At 37.2% G+C, this 24,303-nt stretch overlaps 1 protein-coding gene across 2 annotated transcripts; it reads right to left on the bottom strand.

The window, feature by feature from the left end:
• Positions 1–919: 919 nt before the first annotated feature.
• Positions 920–20,557, bottom strand: LOC125476371. 2 transcript variants are annotated; one of them, XM_048582383.1, is made up of 36 exons: positions 19,351–20,557; positions 18,641–18,785; positions 17,709–17,987; positions 17,403–17,570; positions 17,090–17,305; positions 16,426–16,520; positions 15,975–16,149; positions 15,077–15,495; positions 14,625–14,748; positions 14,380–14,478; positions 14,213–14,284; positions 13,425–13,562; positions 13,027–13,180; positions 12,551–12,918; positions 11,079–11,542; positions 10,654–10,995; positions 10,168–10,392; positions 9,569–9,659; positions 9,337–9,414; positions 8,890–9,180; positions 8,563–8,760; positions 7,965–8,453; positions 7,359–7,520; positions 6,855–7,184; positions 6,653–6,735; positions 6,347–6,451; positions 5,272–5,500; positions 4,668–5,033; positions 4,433–4,534; positions 4,064–4,207; positions 3,539–3,627; positions 2,902–2,984; positions 2,679–2,794; positions 2,171–2,256; positions 1,966–2,065; positions 920–1,726 (listed from the first exon to the last, which is right to left on the bottom strand). In XM_048582383.1, the coding sequence occupies exons 1-36, from the start codon at positions 20,289–20,291 to the stop codon at positions 1,661–1,663; spliced, it is 7,632 nt and encodes a 2,543-aa protein (XP_048438340.1). In that variant the 5' UTR covers positions 20,292–20,557; the 3' UTR covers positions 920–1,660. The 2 variants fall into 2 exon arrangements, with proteins under 2 accessions (XP_048438340.1, XP_048438348.1); XM_048582391.1 differs by lacking the exons at positions 18,641–18,785; positions 19,351–20,557 and having other exon boundaries at positions 17,676–17,816.
• Positions 20,558–24,303: the final 3,746 nt, after the last annotated feature.

Raw genomic sequence — 24,303 nt, 5'->3', positions numbered from 1 at the left:
TTATTGAACGTTGAACTGAGCTTAATCCCAAAATCCTCTTGTCTCATGTCATCAGCAATGAGCATCACATATTTTGTCAACTGTTACCGAAGAACTTTCCCTAATATTCCCCTATTAGAAATGCTAAGAAGTCTATCTCAAAGTAGAACTCTTTATGAACTTTCTGATATCTTGCAATTTAAAATTAATTTTCGTACTAACATTAAGAAACATTATGTTGAAAACATGAGGTGTCAAATAATCTGAAAAAAAATTCTACTTTTAAAAGAGTCTTCTTAATATATTTTTCTTCGATATTCATTAAAAGAAGGCCTTTTTTATTCTGACGGGTAAGAGTAAGACAAGGCCCAAGCCGCCAGGCCTCTTGACAATTTCACTTGCTTCATTGAAACGTTACTCAAAAGCCTCAAATTACTCACTTTTCTGTAACAAACAGTCAAAGTTCAGAGACTAATGAATAAAAAACAATTAAAATCATTCGAACTGAATACATCTTCAAACATTATAAGTGTTTGTATCCTATTATATTGTTTTTAAAATTATTAAGTACCGGTCAACTAGGGTCTCTGTAACCTTTTGAAGAACCCTTGCTTTTGCACTCTCGTTGAAGCACACGAACCAACCTCAAACAAATTGAGCTAGTTTTAACTTTTAATCAAACGCTCATTACAACCTCCGCTATACATTAGTTTCGAGCGTCTAGTTTTAACCGTTCGTTGTTGGTGATAATATTAATAGGCCTAATGCAATGACCATGCACAATAAAAAGATTTTCTTGATGCTGCCTCCTCAACATGAATTAACGATGTTTCATAAGGGTCCAACTACTATGCTACGTTCATTCAGTGATACGGGTTGTCTGCAAGATCTAACCGTTGCGTTAATCCATTAGATTCTTACCAAGCGATTATAGCTCAAGTTGTTAAAATCATTCACCCCTTGTATAAAGAGAGAAAAAGAAATGTTTGCCACCGCACTCGAGGTCCAGTGATCGAATCGCCGCACCACAAATATGCTTGTATCAATCAGTTTTTCTTACAGGAAATGAAAAATACAAACATGCGTTACCCCCAAAAAAATACAACTATATACAAGAAATGCCTCTCCTCTCTCTCTCTCTCGCATCTATACACATCCGCAAGCACTCCTAAATTAACTAAGCTCTGAAGTCTAAATGCTAAAATTCACTAACCAAAAATCATTGACGAAGCAAAGAAATGCAGTAACAAGGCACGTTCATACCGCACACGAGCAATGTGTTGTCTACACGGTACTTGGAAGAACTGTTATCGATTTCTGTTCAGCCTTTCGAGAGACTTTCCCTATGTATGTGTGGTCCAAAACTCGGGCAGAGTTTCATAACATTCTGGATATAACAGAGCAAACTCAATGAGTCAAAAGCAGCTTCATCAATGGCAGCGGGAAGTCTTGACAATACGAAACAAAAATGATGGCAGTAACTAACAGCAACGGCGCCTTGTCTTCAAAGTTCATGTACCACCAGTTATCGGCAACACACCATTCCAGTAGCAACTGGGTCCCCTAGTCGTGGTCAGGCCCCATCTGTTTCAAACTATCTGGGTGCAGCAAGGTTGCAGCAAAACAAACAAGGCCAACAGTAATTTGCTTGCACCGGCTGTAATTTCCTCAAGCAACCATATCACATGTACTGGGCCAACCATTGTTTACACATGTCCAGCACAGGAAGTGCATTCGCATGTAATGCCTGCAAATAAGTTAGAATAAAGATATGAATATGGTATGTGGAACAAAAAGATATTAAATAAAAGCATTGAGCAGCGTGTTGACAGCGCTTAAATCATAGAAGCATAAACCAGATGAAATTTTTATAGATTATTTTGAACAATTTACATAGTGGCACGATTGTGTGTAATATGTTGGCCAAGCTATGTAATCTATCTGTAAACAGGAATAGTGGAGAGTTTCTGAGGAAGGAAAGGTAACCTGATGAGCTACATATTGGACATCGGCTACACTTCCACTACGAGAAGCAATTTGGAATGCACTTTTTAGACGACCACAAACCACACAAGCCAGAACCTTCCTGCATAGCCAAATCAAAAACACAAAAAAGCACAGAACAAGTTTCTTAGTACTAAAGTTCAATTAATCAAAGTTTAACAATTTTCCAACAGCATGAAACCACTACCTGTGGCTACTGGTCAACATGTCTATGAGACGGTCAGGGCGCTCTTTGTGTTTGTTAGCATATACATTAATTGCAGCTCCCAAGACCTACATGAGGCCACAAATACATAAAAATTTACTAAATTCACAAAGAAAGAAATAGAATAAGTTTCAGACTTCCAGAAAGCGGAAAGGGAGACACAGAAAACAGTTCTAAAACAAATTCCAGTTCGAAAGTATCAAAATATAAACCTTAAACTGAAAACAAGTTACCAACTAAAATTGACTCTTCATAATCTTAAAGGATCATCAGTATATTATAACTCGGTCAATGATCATAACAAGATCATTACAAACTGGAGGTATTTAACTTAGCCTTGCATTTTTCCTCTTCTGTTAGTAAAAAGCTAGAAAGAATGGCGAGGATGATGAATTCTCACCATTTTTTTCATTTGTTGTGAATTTAATAAAAAGAATGGGATACTTTGTGTGCTTTATCAGGTTATTGAGCGAGATGTAAATCACATTACCTGGTCCCAGTCATCATCATCAATTGTTCCTTTTATGTTTCTAAAGAATTCTGTCAGTTGACTACCCTTTTTTCTCTCAGCGAGTGATGCAGCGACACCAGCATATATATCCACAGCTGAAAGTTATGAGAGGATGGAATGTAAATAAAAACATGCACTAAATCCAGAACCAAATTCTGCGAAAAAAAAGGGTTTGAAGATAAAATCATAATGTAATGGCTACCTGGAAGATTGAATTCATAAATCACTTGGAAAGCCAAATCAAAATTCTTTTCCACAAGAGATTCAGCTATTTTGCACCTTCTCCTGCAAAAAGAGCAAAAGGCATGAATCTCCTCACCATCATATCAAAATATTTCTCATGTAACGTGTACAATGGCAAGGAAAAAAGATAAACAGCATAACGCATGGTAAGAAAACCACCGAAGAAACGAGTACCTTACAAAGAAAATCATTTTTTTTTTTCATCAAATAAACCAGAAAATTATGGAATGTCCTTATAAATATCCTAATTCACAATATAATTATAAAAGTAATGTGGTCAACCCTGGGACATATTCACATCATGGAAGACAAATTAAAAGAGGAATGCATGGAATGTACTGATACCACACCGCTGAACATTTTCCTTTAACTCACTAACATGAATAGACTTTAACTAATAGCAGTAGCAAATTTTTTTTCCTTTTATAACTTTGAATTCTAGTCATGCACACTTGTTGTTTGAACAAGAAATACAAATATACGAAAAAACAAGGCAAAAGAAATTGCTTCGGGCAGTAAAGTAATTGGTTTCTTTAATATCATAAAAAACTAAAGACACTCATACTAAGCCCAGCACTGATAAGAACCACTCGGACCTGAATGTTTCATGGTCATTTGGATTTCCGAAAAGTGAATGTTTCCAATGTGGTCCATCCGCATCATTATATGATCTCACAACTTCAACCTGCCATATAATAATAAATCAACAGGAAATATGAGAGACTAATGCCAATGAAACTGCTTATTGAACTAAACGGATTGTTGATATCATTTTCCACCAAATAGAAGCATATTAATATGTCAGCTATTGATTTGGTCCATACAGATAGCCTACTAAATTACCATGGATTTAACATCTGATAGCTTTTTTTGGGAATTAACATCAGATAACTTAGGCAGAGCTGCAGAGCCAATTCCTCAATACACAAGGATAATATAAATGATTGACAATAATTCAAATGATAAAAGATGTTTCTTGAACTTTTTTAAGGATTTTCGTACTGTCTTGGTCAAATGTTCGTGTATGTGGCCCTCTTTAAATCATAATAAGTCTTCCAAGTTCCAACAATTTCTTTAAATTAATAACATAAAAGAATATAGGACTTCAGCGATGCAACTACCTGAATTGATACCCGCGCCGAAAACTTGACAAGTCCTTCTTCAGTGAGCTTTTCAGAGGCACTTTTTCCTCTAACACCCTTCGTCACAAGCTTAGTAGAATCCCCACCTTTGGATCGTGCTGATAACGCTTCATCAAAGTGCATCTACAACCACCAAAATTTGAACAACATGAAAGACATACAACCACTACAAATTCATAAATTTGAAACTATGGGGCTGAAATTCTCCCGGCTTTGCTGCAAACCCTAAACCTAATTCCCAAACTATAGGGCTGAGATTCCATGCCATTATACATCAAAATGTATAGGAGCCATCTTGGAAAATGTTTGATAATTAAGATGGTCCAAGGGCAATAAGCCAAAGAATACCTTGGCATTTTCCAAATGTTTTATAGCTTCCTCTTGCAAAGATGAGTTCATAAACAATTGGATGCAGCAAAGTCCAGCAGCAACATGGTCCTTCTTAATAACCTGAAAGATGAAGTAAATATCTGAATCCAACTAAAATAAAATAAAAGCACAATAAGATGAACATTAAAAAAGTGCAGCTTTCTAACAATCCTCATTTCAGTTCCACATGAAACCCATTGAGTGAAGCGTTTACCTGAAACTTATACAAATAATTGAAATGCCTGTGAGTTTCACAGTAGATGCAAATACGGGAAAGGGCCGCAGCTGTATACTGGCTTACTGCTACATCTTGCGGGTTTTCAGATGACATTCTTGTTGAAATTACTTCTTCTAAAACAGCCATTGCGCCATAACCAACACATAAATCACACAAATCATCAATGGTCCCATAATCAGTTCCCAAAGGGTCTGGTCTTTGAGGGGATGAAGATGAGGATGCTGCCCCCACTGTTGATGGCTGAGAAGGTGGGGGAACAGCATTTGGAGGAAAGAACAGCATGCACGCATCATTATAATGACCATGCCTAAACATGAAATTGAGCAAATGCTGCCGTGCATACTGCAAAGGATTGAAAATAGTTATCAAGAACCTGACTGTAAACAAAAGTATAAAAATGGGAACATAACAGGAAGGGGAAGTAGTGAGAATAACATCCTTAACTTGTACTCTAGATGTATGCGAGCATAAAAAAAATCGACATGCACAGTTTATAAATTCAGTTCCTTGTCTTTCAAAATCTGTAAATTGAGATACTAGGTCAATGCTAGCTTGAGCATAGACGGAAGGTGAAACTTACTTCTTGTAAATAGTTGACACACTCAACATATCGTATGCTGTCTAAGTTGCTGCGAGGTCCATCTTCAAAGTCTGAAATATGAGTGGAATTACTATTCGCAGATTCATGAGAACGCCTGGATCGCTCTGATCGAGGAAATGTCGAAGGCATGTACAATACGTTGAGATATGCATCAGCAGAAAGAGAATCATCCAAGATTGTTGGTGCACTTTTAGCCAAATGTTCATACCTGCAGTATAAGTTGCATTTTCAGTTTATACACAAGGACAGCTTCAGAAAAGTGTGTGTTCATTACATAAGCACATATTATGGATTCAGAATCTAAAGTTCCAGTGCACATAATAGACTAAAGGTGCATGATACATGAGCAAAAGTGTTTTGAAATGCCAGACTGTCATGTTTAGAATAAACTCAATTAACATAACCACGACCTGATACATCAGCAACACTACAGTGCCTCTCATTCCAGCCCAGGGCACAATAAGAGATGTAAATCATAATGTATCTATGTCATATATCATGCACTGAATAGCACGAGGTTTCATCAAAGTATAACCATTACGGAAATGGACAATCTCAATTGTTCTTCAACATTGATAAAAAAACCCAAATGGGTACAAAGATGACTCATCTCAAATTTAACGAACAGCTAATTTTTCTTCATATTGGCAAACAAGCTCAACGCTGAGAAAAGAAGAGGTTCCCTATTACTGTCAGTTTGGTTGACACTATGAATGGAGTTGAGTTTCTTCTAACTCAAGTTTATACAGAGACATAAAATTACCATGGATCATCATGCTTATTATCAAGCTTCCTGTTTATTGAAAGAAAAATTCTAAAAGCCCATTGGTCTCTGTTCCTTGTATAAATGATAAACGATTTTACAGTTGAAGAAAATAGAAGTATACAGTTTGCAAGCTTAAAAACTCCCATTAGGAAATAGAAAGAGCTTTCAAACTCCTGACTTAGAACTTGGACAAAAATGTCTCAAACTCTAGATCTCACAGCAACCTACAAAATATTTGACACAAGACAAACATAAATTTTTTTATTTCCAAGCTGTATGGCATCTTACATGGAACGAACAGCTGAAACATCAACAGGCGGACCTCCTTCGATTGTATTGATGATCTCAAGAATGACAGGAGCAGGATCAGCTTTGTACAGTTGGAGAGCTTGCCTAAAAATCAGAAGGGGGGAGATAACATTACTAAACACCTGTACCATACATACCTCAGCAGGGATAAACATGGACATAGAGATACAACATGAAGAGGCGGGGAGAAGAGAGGGGAAAGGGAGAGTAGAAAGGGGGACAACACATTTTTATTGAAGGAAAAGGCTCCATAGCCTTTCCATGCCAAATCTAAACTAAACATACTTGAACTTGACACGAGCTTGGGCATAGTGCTCCATCCGAATCAAAGCATGTCCCCATGCATTCCAAACAGGGAAAACATCAATCTGACAGAAGTTCCACATATCCATAAGCATAACAAGCTTCCAATAATCATTTCAAAGAAAAAACATATAATTAAAAAAAGCAGCAGACTTTAACTACAAAGTTCATCTATGATACTTACCTTGCACTTTTTGCATGTATATACAGCCATGCTGTACCGTTCATCTACAATTAGCCTATCACGGAGATGTGCAGATGACTCTTTATCAGCAATATCATCTAGAGAAGCAGCTATTCCAGATCCCAGAAGGCTTTGGAGCAGCTCAGCGCGTCCTAGCCAAATGTCTGCCTGTGACAACACTTCAGATAACTCATCTGTGGACTGACTGCCCACACTAGAGCTACCAGCATCAGAGGATGCGTCATCAATGTCCCTACTTCTTTCAGAATTACTTGACAAATCATTACCACCCACAATCTTTCTCAGCAGGGATTTAGAGTAAAGTAGCCCCTGCAAAAGCATGCCATGAGAACTAATATTGCAATTCGCATCACAAACTAAAAGGCACATAAAGATGATTGCACAACAAAACCATAACCCTGCCTTTACAAGGTAAAGATGATTGCTCCTCCTTTGTTCGTTATGGAATTTTAACCATGTTGTAAATGCTTTCTGGAAGTATACCTGTACAAGCGTCTCTGTGGCATGATATGCTCGACCAATTATTTCCATAGATGCATTCTCAGGCAATTGTTGGGAGCTCAGCACATTCTTCATCTGTTTAACACACAAATCCAATGCACTTTTTGCAGAGACAGAATCATCAGAACATAGAGAAACCAGTGCCTGCAAACAGAAAACCCAAACTGTCAGTCAGCAGTAGCAGCATGCCCAAACATGACCATTGCAAGCTGAAGAAACCACTACTTTAACTAATTATAAAGATAAAAATTTTACAAACCATGCCAAAAAAACTTCATACAGGGAAAGTATACGATTAAGTGTAGGTGGACTGATGAAATTAGAATTCCACAGAAGTTTGAACAACGATTTAATATAAGCCATGGATGCTCCCATATATTCTACTTCTACATATGAAATGGACAAATAGCAGTATGAAAATTTTACAATGGCAGCATGAAACATATTTAGCTTTAAATGGAAGTTGGAACATATTTAGTTTTCCTATCTTTATTATGCATCTAGGGGTGTTTATAAAAGAAAATTGATGCCTTGTAGACGCTCCTGCATCAAAAAACCAAAATGTACAAACTCATTTCACTAGCATACCTTGAAAAGAGTAATGTCAGGGGCACTTTCATAACGGTGAGATGCACGAACAGCTTCATCCTTCGTTGCATCACCAGTTAGCATCCATTCTTCAGATATGGAAATAGCAGGAAGACGTTCTTGCCCATCAACAGAATATGTTGAAGCACGATCCTCTTGGATACCAGCCATGGCCTCCCAAGCCACTTTTTCTGATGGCGTCAAACCTGAACTCTTTCTTTTACGGTAAACATCTTTTGGGGTGGCCTTGTCTCCCGTGTTTCGTGGAGCCCAAGAGAAAGCTCTGCGAGCCTCTTTTTGCAGGTTACTTAGACTGCTCGTGAAAGAAGACCTCACAGGTGCACCTGTTCTTGTTTTCTGCTTTGATCTTGTCCCTGAAACAGTTACTCGATATTCTCTAGGGGGAGAGCTAATACTGATAGCTATAGCTTTAGCAGCATAGGCAATAATGACATTATTGTCTCTCAACAAAGGAAATTCTTTGAGAATCTGTCAGAAAAAAAAGTGAAAATGATCAAATGGTATTCAAATCTGTCTTAACACAGAATATGTCAAGTATTGGTGTGTGACTGAAGGCATTTAAGAAGTGATATCTAACCAAAGCAGCTGACTGTAGCTGTTTCCTCATCAGAAGAACCTCAAGTATCAGGTGAGGGTGCTCATGCAAGGAAGAACATCTTTGCTGCCATGGCAATGGCAAGGCAGCCAGAACACGAAGACCTAAAGCCCATGAGTTAAGCCGAGAAACCTCAACATCTGAAAGATTTCCTTCTCTTCGCTTCAGGAAGAAATGAACCTTTACAAAAGTAAAAATAAATAAACAAAATAAACATTTAAATTCAACCAAGAGTATATGAATGTATAACAAACAAATAGTATTCTTTATTAGATCAAAGAAATTTCCATGAGAAAATTAGATAATTACAAGAAGCTGCTTTGACCGTAAATCAGGTAAAAGCTGCATTGCACCCATGGCAACTGGTAGAGCATCATCTGATTCACGTAGAGAAGATAGAAACCGTGAAGCTTCTGCTGGACCTCCACCACTGAGAGGATCTGCAGTCAAAAGTTTCACAAGCTGCCGGCCCTGCAATTCTCTCCGCAAATCTATGGATAATCCTGCACTTTCAGCCACTTCTAAAGCAGCGGAAACAGCTCCTTTTCCAGCTAATCTTAGTGCCAAGCCCTCGGGATCTTCCTTACATTCTGCTTCAACCTGATATTGAACCAAGAAGGACAAAAGAAGAGAATTAAACCCTACTTAATGTGACATGCATGCTACCATAATAAATAAATAAACTAGAAGAGCCATCTTGTAATATTCCTATCATATTTACTTTTCATTTTAGGCCATAGAGACCAGAATTATAACCTCTTGCCAACTGCTAAAGTGCTCATCTGCACTTAGAATGTGGCTGTACCTCTGCAGAGCTTCTCTCTTATGCATGACCTAAGCATCCAAAAGAATTACATCAACAACAAAAAGATACAGTTCACCAAGTAAAATAATGCAACATGTAAAACCTTTATCAATCTTCACGTAATCAAGACATCAATTTAGCATTAATAGAATACATGCAATTTATCAAATATTGAAGCACTACCTCCTTCCTAATGGAATCACTTTGAGGTAGGTGGCAGCTGCACATTGTGAGAACATCCAAAGCAGCATCCAGTTCCCATCTATGCATATACCTGGAACAAAATTTGTAAAGACTGAGAAACTCTATGGAAATAAGAATATAATGATTCTCATATAATCATTAGTGCATGTGTAACACCATTAACCACACCCCTCAGTTAATTGGACTATAAACATATAAGAAGGATTTGGCTGATTCACAACATGTGATGCCAGGGAAAGCTAACAATAGTATGAGACTCGGAGACATTGAGAGCAGAATTACTCCCAAGTCCCAACTTACAGGAACAAGACATTTTCAAGGACCAAAAATAGATCCATACATTCCTGCAATATTTGAAATTAAAAAAGGCCACATGTATAAGTGTTTTTTTTATGAGAAACAAGAACCACTTATATAAGTTGAAATATCAAATAGGAAAATTTTCATTACTGGAACAAAAACTGCTCTGCAAATGCAACAAATCTGATCAAAGATGATGGGTACGATAGACAGATACTAGTATAATTCGTTTGAGCTAACATTCACAAGGTAAATTATACACCCATGACATTACATACTTGAGAGCAAGTCTAGCAGCAACTTGTTTATCCTTCAACCGCAGGCAATACTGCCAACTATTGCTCCATATGCTATTTCCTCCATAACCGTGAGATTGTACAGGGACTGACCGAGTTTCTTCCCCACTTTCAATGATTAGCTGAAGTAAATGATCTGAAGCTCCATTACGTAGATAGCGATCAGACAGTGCAAGAGCATCCATGAGTTTTCCTTCTTCTATCAATCTGTTAAATGACAGCAATGAGTGACTAGAAACGGTAATGTTACCTTCCCTTGTCAGCATGATGACAATATTATCCCAAAACCAATTAAAAGATAAATAGACTTGCCAACCCCTCCCTCCAAAGAAAAACGGAAAAATTCCGTTTAATGCTCCCCAAAACCAGATAATTTATGCACTGAAACTTCAGAGATGGTAAAGATGCTTTCCAGCATATTAAATAAATGTTTATCATAATTTCTATCTTTGTAAAGAACTATAATACCTCTGTACAGCTTTCTCATACGGTTCTTCATTTTCCCAATCAAAAGAAAGGAAAACTGAAGTATCAAGCTCAGCAACATCAGATTTTGAAGAGTCATCCCAAGGTTCAGTAGCTGCACCACCTTGGTCATTGAGGTCTGGTAAAGCTGTTGAAACACTACTGCTACCAACAATGTCATCAGCTTCTGACTCAGTATCACTGTCAAGGTCGCGTAATCTCTTGATAGCTCTTGCTTCAGCCCTAGCCTCGCCACCATCAGCAGTTTGCTTAATTGTTACAGCAAACTCAGAAACTCGATGAAGGTTAGTTTGCATTTGTATCCATCGGTTTAAAGTTGGAAACCTGTACGTCAAAATAACAAGTAAAGCTAGGCAACAATAAGGCAAATACATAAAGAGAAATTGATTTACAGCCATGAATATAACCTCTCCGACTGATCAAGAGCAAACTCATAAAACAACCGATCAACATCAGGTGCCTGCAGCGAACCACCATCCAAGGAGCTTGAGATCGAAGAATCACTGCCATTGTACAAAATTGTACTCCCAAAAACACATGCTAAGACTGCCCTCACTGGGGATAGCTTAACCAAATGTTTAATGACATCTAATTGAAGAGGGTATAGAGGGATTCCGGGCAAGAATGAGGACCGGCAGTAACTATTAGGCTTAGCATCTTTGAAAGAGGGGGATAATACTTTATTTTCTGAGCCACTTTTAGGGAAGGTGGGAAAGACTGGAATGCAGGCCCATCCATGACCAGATCGTGGGGGATAAACTGGAGGTACACATGCTGAAATTACTTCATGGACAAAATCTGCACACATGATCTCAGCTACCTTAGCAGCTGCATCAGTGCTGCCTCGTTCAAAGACAAGACGAGTTAAAAGCTGCAAAATACAATAGCCACACATAATTATATCAATAATCTATCATAAAAGGAAATATGCAAACTACTAACATAAGAACTTTTAGCTTTCAAATTTAAGACACATGATTAAGAACCAAGAAACATCCAACAAAAGGATTTCATATGTATCAAACTAAACAAAATAAACAGACTGGCAAGTTCTGCGTCAAACAAAGATGCTAATATCCCTTCATATATCATTCTTGCCTACACACTAACAATCCATCTAAACCATGCAATTTCTACGAATTAAATCTAATTAAATCTATTACATATGTTATCAGTTTTTCAAGAAATGAGAGTATCAGATTTAAATAGGTTCTAAAAGTGTATTAATTTGTACAAATACTAGCGACAGGAAAATAATTCATGTAATTGTCAAGTGTATTGTATTTCTCCTTTTCATCAAGTACACATTTCTTCTCTTTTTATAGGGGAGAAAAATTTTATTCAAGAAAGGAAATTAGAAAACAGGATGGACAAGAAGTCCACCAGGAACATAACAAGAAGAAACCAAACAAAGAAAAAGGAAAACGGAACAGGATCTTAGATCAAAATAGCAGACCATTCCAGATAAATCAAGCTAAAGGTGCAATCTTAAAACATTTTTGACAACCAAACAGCAGATTGGGGACAGGGTTAAACATTTTATCTCATCAAGTATGCATTTACTGCATGCAAGTGCAACATTACTGATAAATAATGCATAAATTCTATGTACAAATACTCATCAGTTCCACATTTCTTGCCATCATATACATGCCTAAAAGTCACTGTACCATAGTACCTGAAGTTGCAACATATTTGATTCTACAGCCTTTTAAATTAAACCTATGATTTGATGAGGTTCCTGATATTAAAGTGCTTCCAAAAGTATTCCATTCTTTTAACCAAATTCCAAAATGCCATCAATAAGAGAACATCAGAAAGCAAATATATATAATATAATGTACACACACTTTACTGCAGATACTTCAAATAATCTTACATCCTTGGGCCACTCATACACGAGTGAGAAAAAGTTGAAGTCGTGAGTTGTATCCGTTCCGTCAACTATGTCTCCAATTGCGGCAATATGGAGAATAAATTGTGAAAGATATGTCATGGGTTTGGTACTTATTGGACCAAATAATCTCTTCCCATTGTCCTTTACATCATAGCCAACAGGCTGCACGGTAGTTTCTCCAACTGCGGAATTTGATGGTATCTGTTTGGAAACTCTTAGCCCAAGTCCAAGAACTCCGTCTTTGTCGAGATCATAAAGAACCTTTGGGTCACCAGATGGGCCTTCTCCTTTAAAAGAATTTAGCTCTGTTTCTTCATCAGCTATAGCTCTTGCAAGATTATGGAGCTTACCTGTGTGAATTAAAGACATGACGAAGCCAAACAAAGCAGAGCATCCATAAAACATATTTCCCCAGCCCTCCACACTAAAAACAAAAAGGATAATCTAGAAAAATGTACCACTGAGAAACTGCCGCTTTCCCTTGTGAGCATCCTCAATCATATGATGTAGCATATCGAGAACACGCTCCCGTTGTCCTAGTCTCTGGAATTCCTTTGGTGAAGAAATGATGTTCTCCCCAGATAAAGTGACCTGAAGGGCTGGAGAATTATCCTGGATGAGTAGATCAAGTGTCCAGGATAAATAATTAAATAATCTCAAATATAATTCTTTAATGCAGTAATCATTCTGCCAGCTACTCGGGACAGAATGTAATCACCAAGAATTAAAGAATGGAAGAACAATAAGATAGCGAGGAATTAATTTGTTTATATCCTGGTTTGACAACTTCATAAAAAGACAGTGCAATCTTTTAATAAGAACTCTTTATCCGACATAGGAATATAAAGATCTGTACCGGATCCAAGAACTCATGTAAACGCTTCAGAATTCGTTTTAAAACAGATATAACTGCCACTTCAAGGATCTGATCCCAGTACATGGAGCCTATCTTTGGAGAAGCTCCTGGATATATCTCAGACAGCATAACTTGAGCCTGCATACATGAAAAATCGAAGCTTGTTGTAAAACCAAACTACTGGAGTCTATATGTCTATTAACAACAAAAACACCTCATACCAAAGCCAACAAAAAGACATAAATAACACAGAAGAAAATATGGGGAAGATGAATGTTCTGGGATACATCCAGAGACGGTTTCCAATAACAATCCAATGATACCAATCGAGGCAAACTTTACTTTCTTCCAAGCTCATAATATTTCTGACACATGACATGAAGTCTTACAACTAACACTTCAGAAGAAAAGGCAATGCAAAGATCTTTGCCTATGTAGGCCGTGATAACACAAATGTTGGTCTGGTATTAAAGTATTTGCTGCCTACTTGGGGGGAGGGGAGGAAGAAAAAGCAAAACTGATGCTGAAACCTTCAGATTATCCTCTTCACATCAATTACTCACAAAAGTTTCAGAACCAAGGTGATTTGGACCACTCAATGTCAAAACATTAAAAAGTCCAATGTTTTAAAGTAAATACTTCCTATCTTCTGGAAAATAGACAATTCGAGAATCACAAAATAATCTAAGACAAGCATATATAAGGACCATATATAAGGACAAAGAATCATTTTTGTGTGGTTGTGCCACAGTTAGGATCTTAAAGTTCCAAGTTTATTTGAGCATTGCCTGATCCAAAAGCTGCTGGGACATGTTTGCAGACCTAGCAGAAGTAGCAGCAGCATCGACACAAAGAAGAATCTGACAGGAAATATTTACAATATCAGCCCATTAATTAAATACTCAACCTCCCTGAAGATAGTGGGGAGTAGAGACTTAGTAGTCTAAGCACTTACCGCAGCCAAGGGACCTAACTGGGAGCGTAATGAAGAAAAATCCAGATCTTGTATTGTAGAAGTCCCACCATCAGTAGCACGAGAGACTACATCTTCTACCTAGAAAGTGGGCCATCTTATGAGACACTACAGATGAAGGCACACCAAGGCAAACAAAGCCAAAAGAAGTCTACATGGAACGAGTACAGATAGTCAAAGCAGACAAGCATAAAATAAGCAGTTACAATATGTGATTTGAATCATACAGATTGTCTTCTGACAGCACTATCCACCCACTCAGCTAATTCAAGAGTAGCTTTATCTTCTGCAGACAGTGAAAAGCGATGCACTGCTTCTTCGCCAATGTCATACTTTGCTCTCTGCATGCACCTGCAACATAAAAGAACAACTGCAATATTAATTCACCTTTGGAAAATTGGCGCCACAAATCTCATATTAAGTTTAACTGATGATGTATTATGATCTTCAAAATATCATCGCTGCTTTCTATCTTGTTTTTTAGACAAGGTTTATTTCATTTAATGCTGTCATCGTTTTTTTTTTATTGGGCGATCATCATAGTTCATAGTTGTCATAAACTACCACTTGAAAACCAGTGATTTATAACCAATATCCAAAAATCAATTTACACTAAAGAACAGATTGAACACTACATAAGTTCCACAAATAAGAAAAAAAAAAAAATTATAGAACTCACAGGTTAAGTAGCTTAGATGGTGCGGCACGTAATACAGTTAATGCCTCCTTCCACCGCCACTGACGTTCAGATAATGGAAGAAGACGCTGCAAAATTGACAGCCGCCATTCCCACTCTTCAATGAAATGTTTAGCAATTGATGCCCTCCACTCCAATGCTTGTCTTCCATCCCTACTAATGCCTTCACGCAGAGCATTATCTAGTTCAGCTACAGTTGACGGAAGACAGTGATTTAATATTGATAGTAGTTTCCCAGTAAAGGATATAACCAATTCATTTCCCCCTTCACATGTTTCATCAGTTTGTTCTGAAGCATAGTGGTGTGATGCAGAAGAGCTCCCCACTGAAGCACAATGATCCAAATTGAGAGAAAGATCATCCATATGTAAAAGTGAAATTATGACATTTGCCATCATGATCTACACCACCGTTGAAAAGAACCATTAGAAAATAATAGCATACAAAAATGGAAAATAAAAGCAGTGAACTAAGAAAACTGATGGCATTCCAAACAAATCAAGAGCATTTAGATTCAAAGAAAAACATGAAATTTCAAAATGAAGTTGAACATAATACCAAAGACAATCCATTTGGCAAGCCAATTCTCTAGCATCAGAACATGATGGATAAACAACAGTTATGCATTTGTCCATGAATTTTATTTTATAGTTACACAAAGTTTCAAAGACAACATGCAGAGATCTGCTCAAGGAAACATGTGGCATAGACTCGCAAGTTGTGCTTTCGAGATAAACATAAGAAAACATACAGTTCTACAACCACAAAAAAGGAAGTTTAAGTGAAATGTTACCTTGCGAAAAAAGAAAACAATAAACAACTTTCAAGCATAACATAAGAAACAAACAATTAAAGAAAAACACACTAAAAATTAGATTACCTTGCGAGGGATGTCAGTGACAGCCTCCAAATGGTTCTGCAGATCTTTCAGATGGCTAAATGCAACTTGATAAAGACTGTCTCTTTCACCAGTAATACTCCTTTCCATCATGCCAACTGCAAGAACAGCTGAATCTAGAGCATAGCGCATGTGCATGAGTTCAATATCCTGCATCCTAAGAGAAAGGTGAAAACATCAATCGTGATATGCAAGGGAAAGAAGGTGCACATTCAACAATAAACAGCACTGATATCTGCCGGAATGTCAGATCAACAACTTCGAAAGGAAAAGCAGTCACAGAACTAGCATGAGTGGAATTTTGGACACACTTCCTATTCACAAAATGATTTGTTTTCATCCCTTTCTTTGTATGTCTAGTAATACATGATACAAACTAAATCATGCATAACAAAGATTGACACCCAATAAGCTATGATACAAGAATGCTCACCTCTTCCAGGCTTCTAAAGTTGATGCAATTGGCTGCATGCTTATCAATTCAATGGCCTCCTGAAACTTTATGCCTGGAACAACATCAAACAATACCTACAGAGAATGAACCCATCACATATCACATTCTAACATTGGAGGATTCAAAACTATTAAAAACGGTACCATTACAATGCTAACTATATCTTTAAAGCACCTAAAGAACATGTTCAGGGAACAAAAGACAATAGTATAACTTTATATCCAGAGAAAATCAACTGCAAGTGACAAGTTACGAACTTACGACACAGTATGACAGCGTTATTACATAATGCACCAAAATAAATAACCGTAAGTCTATGCATATGTACAAAAAAAAAAATGGTTTAAGAAAAACGCCAGAGTAGATGTTTCCATAAATCATCACCAAAGGCTTTCTCATGGTAAGGTGGACGTAGTGGATTTAATGTGGGGTAGAATAACATTAGATTTTTTGCTTTTCATGGGGGGTCTTTGCCAAAGAAATTATAAGTTACTATTTAGAGTAATTCATGTTGATTGGTGAGAGTCTGGGCTGAGCGTAATCTGATTCTTATATGTCATCATTGTAGGTCTGATTTCGATGGGCATGTTGTCCATCCTTCCTCCCTTTCAAAAATAACCACATAGTTATTTTGAGGACTTACCCGAAGAGGACTTTGAACAGAAAGCCTTTCCAGTACGAAATTCTCGACAAAAGGATCATTCTCAGCATCTTCACTACTGGAGGCTAGTTGTTCTTTAGCAGACAACATCAATGATGATTTTGAATTCCATGATTTACCAGAATTGACACAGGCAACAAAAGAGGCAAGATCAAGCCGATAACAAAGAGAATCACAGAGATATTCCACACAAGATACCTGACAAAGAATACCACATACAGTCACATTTTTCCTTTGTTAAAATTGATATCATGCCAGAAAAATATCACACGAGAAAGACTTCAGGGGCAAGTACCTCATCCGATTGATTACTATAAAGAGAAGATTCTTCTAGGCGTAAAACCTGTGACTTGCTTCTCCACAGCAGTTGCATTAATTTCCTTCGTGCTGCAGTCTTGCCAGATAATGAATCCCAACCCATGGCAGCTACCAGGGGCTGAAGTCGGGGAAACAATAAAAGAATCTTCACACAGATGGACAAGAAAGGCTAGTCAAAATAGTATCAATACAATATCAAACAAAAAATAAGTGATCCCACAGAATAATGATAATATCATTTCATACTCACATATTGAATTTAAACATAAAACCGGGCACATACATTGCTAGCTTCTTGAAGCTGCTCCCTCTGCACAGCAGACAAAGCAGTATCCATGACACATTCAAGGACATGTAAACCAGAAACACGGGCATAATGGTACATGTCTCTCATGCAAAATCCGGCTACAGTGTTGAAGGTACAAGTTTGATCAGAAACATCTGCCTCAGGATTCAACCCAGCAAGATATCTTTGAAGACGTTCAAGAGGTGGTGGAATCAGGTTGTTATCAAGAGATCTGTACTTCTCAATCTCTTCTGAGAGCAACTCATCTTGAAGAACCTGCAGGAAGCCACCTATAAAGTCAATATTACCTCATGCATGGCTCAGAAGCAATAGTAATACATATTGAATGGCACCCTAAGGATGATAAAAGAAAATATAACGTATTTGATTAGTAATGTTCAAATACATCTCATAATTATGGTCAATGAATTAATTTCTAATAGGAAAAAATGCTATTGACCATGATAGATATTTTGAAAATATAAACTGCATTTATCGTACAGCATTAGCTTCTTACATTAGAATAACCATCATAATCAGATTTGAACTAGCCTACAGACCTTATGAAACTGGCTGAACTGATCTACCTATTTCAGGATTAACCAATTTATACACACATATACATGAATTGATCTAGGTTTAAAGATACTTTGCACCAAACTTCAATAAAGAAAAGCTTTCCAAGTTCTACTTTGCACACACAGATAAATTTTATAAAAAGTCCTTTCCAACTGAGTATTGTAGCTTTCCAAGCATCCTGGCCAGTCAGCTTCACCACATAATGATATCCATCGCATAACAAAATAACCAGAATCATTCAACGAATCATCTAACAAGAAATTAGTTGCAAGACTACTGGCCTAATAAAAAAAATTCCAATAAAGAATTAACCATGCAGAAACGATTACAAGTAAAATTGAAAACATTACTTGTATCATTTCAACAAGACGTCCACAACTTGATGCAAGAGCGGCACCATAAATCCCCAGTAACTTTTCTCGCATGTCACGCCAGGAATCTCCATATCCCTCCTTTCCTGATGACACCATCTTGAGAAGATCTTGCAGAACCATGCTGTACGAAACATCAACAAATGCAAATAAATGTTTAGAAGGAAGTAAGTATTATATATCCTAAGGCCGCATTTGGGATTTCAAGGAGCAGATGCCCTGCTGCATCAACAATAACAACTACTTCTCTTTCTGATATTTCATTCCCAAAATTCATCTGAGAGCAGTAAATCATACTCCTATTCCCCCATCTGAGAACCACCCCTCCTAAGATAGCACACAATTCATGAAGCATCTTCAAAGTATTATTTATAAAGATTTCTTAAAATGAACAATCCTCCTAACTTATCACATTTAAGACAAACCAAACAACTAGCAAAAACTCTGAAATATCTGTCAATCTTCATATTTGCCTAACAACTGGAAAATTCAAGAACGTATTAACACAATTCACCCTCAAATTGTTGTGTTCTTCGAATTGTTTTAAGGAAAATTTAAATTCAAACTCGCTAACAAAACAATTGTACTAAGAATAACATTTATGGTACTAAAATAAGTACGAACCATAATCTATAAAAACACTTCACAAGTTGTACAAACAAATATTCGTTCAAATTTTATAGACATACCGATACTTGTTCTCCTCCACTCCATAATCAAGTTGAAGAAAACGAATCCGCGAAACCACTCCATCGACATCACCATTCTTCATGCCCTCTTTCATAGCATCTAAGTGAGCTAACTGAACACTCCTCTGTATCAAACCAAGAACTTTCAAATCCTCCTCCGAGGTTTCCCCTGCATTTTTGTCCCTCCTCACCGTTAGAGCTAAACCCGAAGAATCATCTCCCTCCCACCCCCTCACTTGGCTCTGTATATTCCAACACAATGCCTCGAAAATATCACGGTACTCCCAAACTACACTCCTCAAACACATCAATTCGCCTTCCTCAATCGGTACAACGCTTGGCGCCTCATTTCCACTCCCACCATCAGCATCAGCAGACTCTACCGCCACAGAACCCGGCTTCAACCTCTTGACCCCCAATTCCAACACCCTATCCAAAACTTTCACACAGCTATCTAATTCCCCACTGCCATCTCTCAAATCCTTGCTAGTATCCTCACTCTTCTCCAACAACTCCGCGCGCTCTTCGAAACTCTCGCTCTCGCCCAAACCTTCGTTCTCCTTCTCTTTCTCTATGCCCTCCAAATCGAAATCCTTCCGCAAACTCTCCGATACTCGGTCGATCAGTTGCTGGACTAACAACAAGAACTCGGCCCGCAACCGCAGCGTTTCGGGATCGAAACTCCACGCCGACGACGCATTATCGAATTGCAAGAGCTCGACGGTCGACAAGTAAGTGAGGAGAGCCGGCGACGGACAGGATTGCGACCAGAGAACGTTCTCGAACCGGCCAGACTGCGCGACGATGGTCTGGAGCACGGCGAGAGCGAGCTCGGGGTTACGGGCTCGGAGGGCAATGAGAACCGCCCGGAGCGGCTCGAATTGGGCGAGATAGAGGTGGTTCGCGGCCAGGCGGGAGAGGATTTCGGTTTCCTTGTCCATTGCAGCATAGAGCGGATAAAATAATCCCTAGCCCTGGGGGTTTCTGGATTTCAATCGGGTGTATCCTGGCTTGTTGGACTGTTTGTTTATCGGGAAAATGCTGGGTTTTTTGGATTGGATGAAGTGGACTGGAGGGAGAGGGGGGGTGTTTTTATATTGCGTGTGGAGAACGATATACCTGCATACGGAAGTTTATGTTTGGTTCTCGGGAAAGTAGATCGGCGGAATGACGGAAAAGCGACGTCAGAGGTATGAGCGGGACAAATCGCCAGCCGGACAGTTTTGTGCTGTTATGTTAGTGAAATTTTAATTTTTTTACAAATTTACTGGTTTAAATTGTTAGACCATCTTCTTAAAATTTACATATAAATTTAATGATTAATAGTCAATATGACACTTTGACCACCACTGACAGCAGCTCCCTTTGCTGCATTTCAGAGCAACTCCAGCGTTGGAGCCCTTCCCCCTGGCAATACACTATTCAATCCACCTAATGAATAGTAATTGCCTTTAATGAACAGTAAGTAGCCCTGACAATAGATTTTGCATCTCCACCGTTACACTTCTATAGCCCTGGCAATAGGCAATAAAATATTAGTATTTTTTTTATTTATAAAATTAATACAAAATAATTTTAAATGTAATATCGGATAAGATTTTTAATCGTTATCGGTGCGCCACGTGTCATTATCCTAAGTATTATTAAATAATACAAAATAAATAATTATAATATGGATTTCTGATAAGATTATTAACCAATCACGTCGCGCCACGTGTCATAATCAGTTCACAATCTTTGAGGATAGATTTCCATCAGATTTTAAACGAATGACGGCATGCCACGTGTCATAATCTGTTAACAATCTTGGATGATAGATTTCCATCCGATTTTTAACGAATGACGGCATGCCACGTGGCATTATGCAGAACCTAATCCTTCCTGAATCCTCTATATAATCCACCATCCATCTTCACAAATTTCACACCAAAATTCTCAAGATCTCTATCATTATTCATAATTTCTGCTTCCTTATTCACAAAAATCAGTTTCAATATTCATAGTTTCTGTTTCTTTATTTCAATGTCTTCTTCTTCTTCCTCAAGGATGATGTGGGAATTGAATCAGGAAGAGGAAGACTTGTTTAACCAATCAGAATCAATGTTCAATCACCAGGGGGTAAGAAATGAGAGGGAAGAAGATGAGGAGCGTCAAATGAGAGATGACGACGTAAGAAGGGGCAGAGCCTCACATTCTCGTCGAGTCATCCAAGCTGCGGCTCAGATCTGCAGGCCCAGGCGTTCCGGAAACCTTGATAGAAGCAGGCAACGATGAGGTATGGAACTCTTGGATGATTATTTTGTTCCTAATAGTGCATTCCCTGATACGTACTTTAGACATCGTTTTAGAATGGAACGACATTTGTTCAACAAAATCATGATTGCTGTTTGCAACCATGATTCTTATTTTGTGCAAAAAAAAAATGTTTTTGGTATGTTTATGTTATTTTATTTGGTGTGTTTTATTATTTGGTATGTTTATGTAATTTTTTTATGTTTATGTTTATGTAATTCTTAGTATATGTAATTCTTAGTATGTTTATGTAATTCTTAGTATGTTTATGTAATTTTTTTATGTTTATGTTTATGTAATTCTTAGTATATGTAATCTATGTAAAGGACTTTTAATTAGAACGATGGTCATGGTCATGGACTTATAACAACATAAATAACTTACCAAATTAATTTGAATAAATATTCATGAACATGGAAACAACATAAATAATACAAACAATAAATAATAAATTACAACCCAAAGTGATTGGAAAATTATGGGCTCCGATTACAAAAAGTACTCTATTCATCATCACTTAACCAATTTGTGGTGCTAGGATGATCTTCTCTTGCGGTGCTAGAACCACCTTGGCTTGCTATTGTTTCTCTTGCACGCCTCCTTCGCACCACGTCCGCTTTCTCTGACTTCCAAAAAAATTTAGAATTTGGAGACTTCCCTTCTAAAGACATGTTCATAATCTCACGATCTTGTTGAGCTCGTCTTTCTTCTCTAACATGTTCCCTTTCTTGCCTAAGTAGCTCTATTTCTCTCTCATTAGCATAAAATTCTCTCTCAACAGCTGCTCCTTTTGATGCCTTATCAGCCTTATCAGCCTCATCTTTCGCCAGTTCCCTCGCCAAAGTCAATTCACCTTGGCGAGTAAGTTCTTCCATGAACTTTGCATAATCGTTCTTGGAAGCACTCCCTTTTCTCTTTGAAGCCTTCTTACCTTGAGGCCTAATTGGAAAACGGGTCGAACCCGACGCTTGTTCAGGGAGGGGCGTTTCGGGCACTTCTTCTCCATCATCTGCTCTCTCATGATCGGGCGTAGAGTGTAGAGGGGTGCTGTTCATGTGCACTTCTGGACCAACTGGCACAACTCTAAATTTAGGACAATCTTTGACAATATTCCAACATTCCCACCGGTTGAATGATTTATTTTTGCTTTTGGTTTTGGCAGCGTACCAAGCTTGTGCTTGAAGTTCCTACACAATAAAAATAAGTAACAAATAAATAATACAAATAAATAATTATAATGAAAATAAGTAACTAGCAAATATATACATATATATATATATAAGTAACAAAGATAATGAAAATAAGTAAGAAGGCTTCAAGTTTAGTAAATAATGAAAATAATTAACAAATATATATATATATATGTCATGTTAATCATAACAAGCAAATATATATATATATATATATATATATATATGTCATGTTAATCATAACATGGGGCTAGAGTTCCAAGTTTAGTAAATAATTTTAACCTTAAATATACACATTTTTTTTTCTTAATGTAAGTGATATTATACATTAATTTTAATGAAAATAAGTAACAAATAAATAATACAAACAACATAATTATAATGTAACAAATAAATGTAACAAATAAGTAACAATAACATAATTATAATGTAACAAACAAATTAATAATACAAACAACATAATTATAATGTAACAAACAACATAATTATAATGTAACAAATAAATAATAAATTTTGTACGTAACAAATAAAGAATACAAACAATAAATAATAATATCTTGTTACCATATCCGAGTAATTTTCCCCACTTTGAATATTATTACTAGCTTGTGCCAAAGCGTCTCTCCACGTACTAAATGATTGTCTAAGTAATTTCCAACGACTGGACATCGATTCTTTGGTTCTTTTCCCACCAATTTTCTCAAGAAAATTGGTATGAATAAGACTCCACATTTCTCGCAACTGCATCTCATTACCCGTAAGCGAACTATGAGTAACTTCAACCCAGCTAGTACACAACGTAACATCTTCAATAAGCGACCAATTCGTACCTGCACCAGTGGTCATTTTGTTGAAAAAAAATGGATTCAAACTTTGAGACAAAGAAAGGAATGTGATTGAAAGTAGTTGAGAAAATATGAAATTGTTGTGAAGGTAGATGATAATGAGAAGGTATTTATAAAAAAAAAGTAAAAACAATTTTTTTTACAATTTTTTTCAGATTTTTCAGATATTTTTTTGAATTTTTTTACATTTTTTTTTAAATTTTTATTCAATTAATTAATCTCTGCCGTTGGATATAAAAAAAATTGAATTCCAACGCTCCAGATTGTGCCACGTGTCACAATGGTAACTTTTCAGATTTTTTAAACTATTATTTCATTTATTTTTTAATTTTTAAAGCATTTTAATATCCACCGTTGATCTCAGATCGAACGGTGGATATTAAATCTGACAGTTTTATTTTTTTTTTACCGTTGAGATCTAACGGTCCACATTAAGTGACCGTTAGGATCTAACGTACCGTGGGAAGCCACGTGGCTTCCCAACGATAACTGACAAAACATTTTTTTTTCCTGATTATTGTGTCGGGACGCTCCCCCACGCGCGGGTGGGGTGCACGCGCCTGACACAAAAAAAAAAAATAATACGCTGACGCCACCCTGGCGTCAGCCTTGCGTCACTCCCACCT

Source organism: the organism of the source record quoted next, unplaced genomic scaffold (genome assembly GCF_019419815.1).
Source record: "Pyrus x bretschneideri cultivar Hongxiangsu unplaced genomic scaffold, Pyrus_bretschneideri_v1 Contig1, whole genome shotgun sequence".
Classification (NCBI taxonomy): domain Eukaryota; kingdom Viridiplantae; phylum Streptophyta; class Magnoliopsida; order Rosales; family Rosaceae; genus Pyrus; species Pyrus x bretschneideri.
Note: the sequence above shows the minus strand (reverse complement) of the source record. Positions and strands in the feature narration are given on the sequence as shown.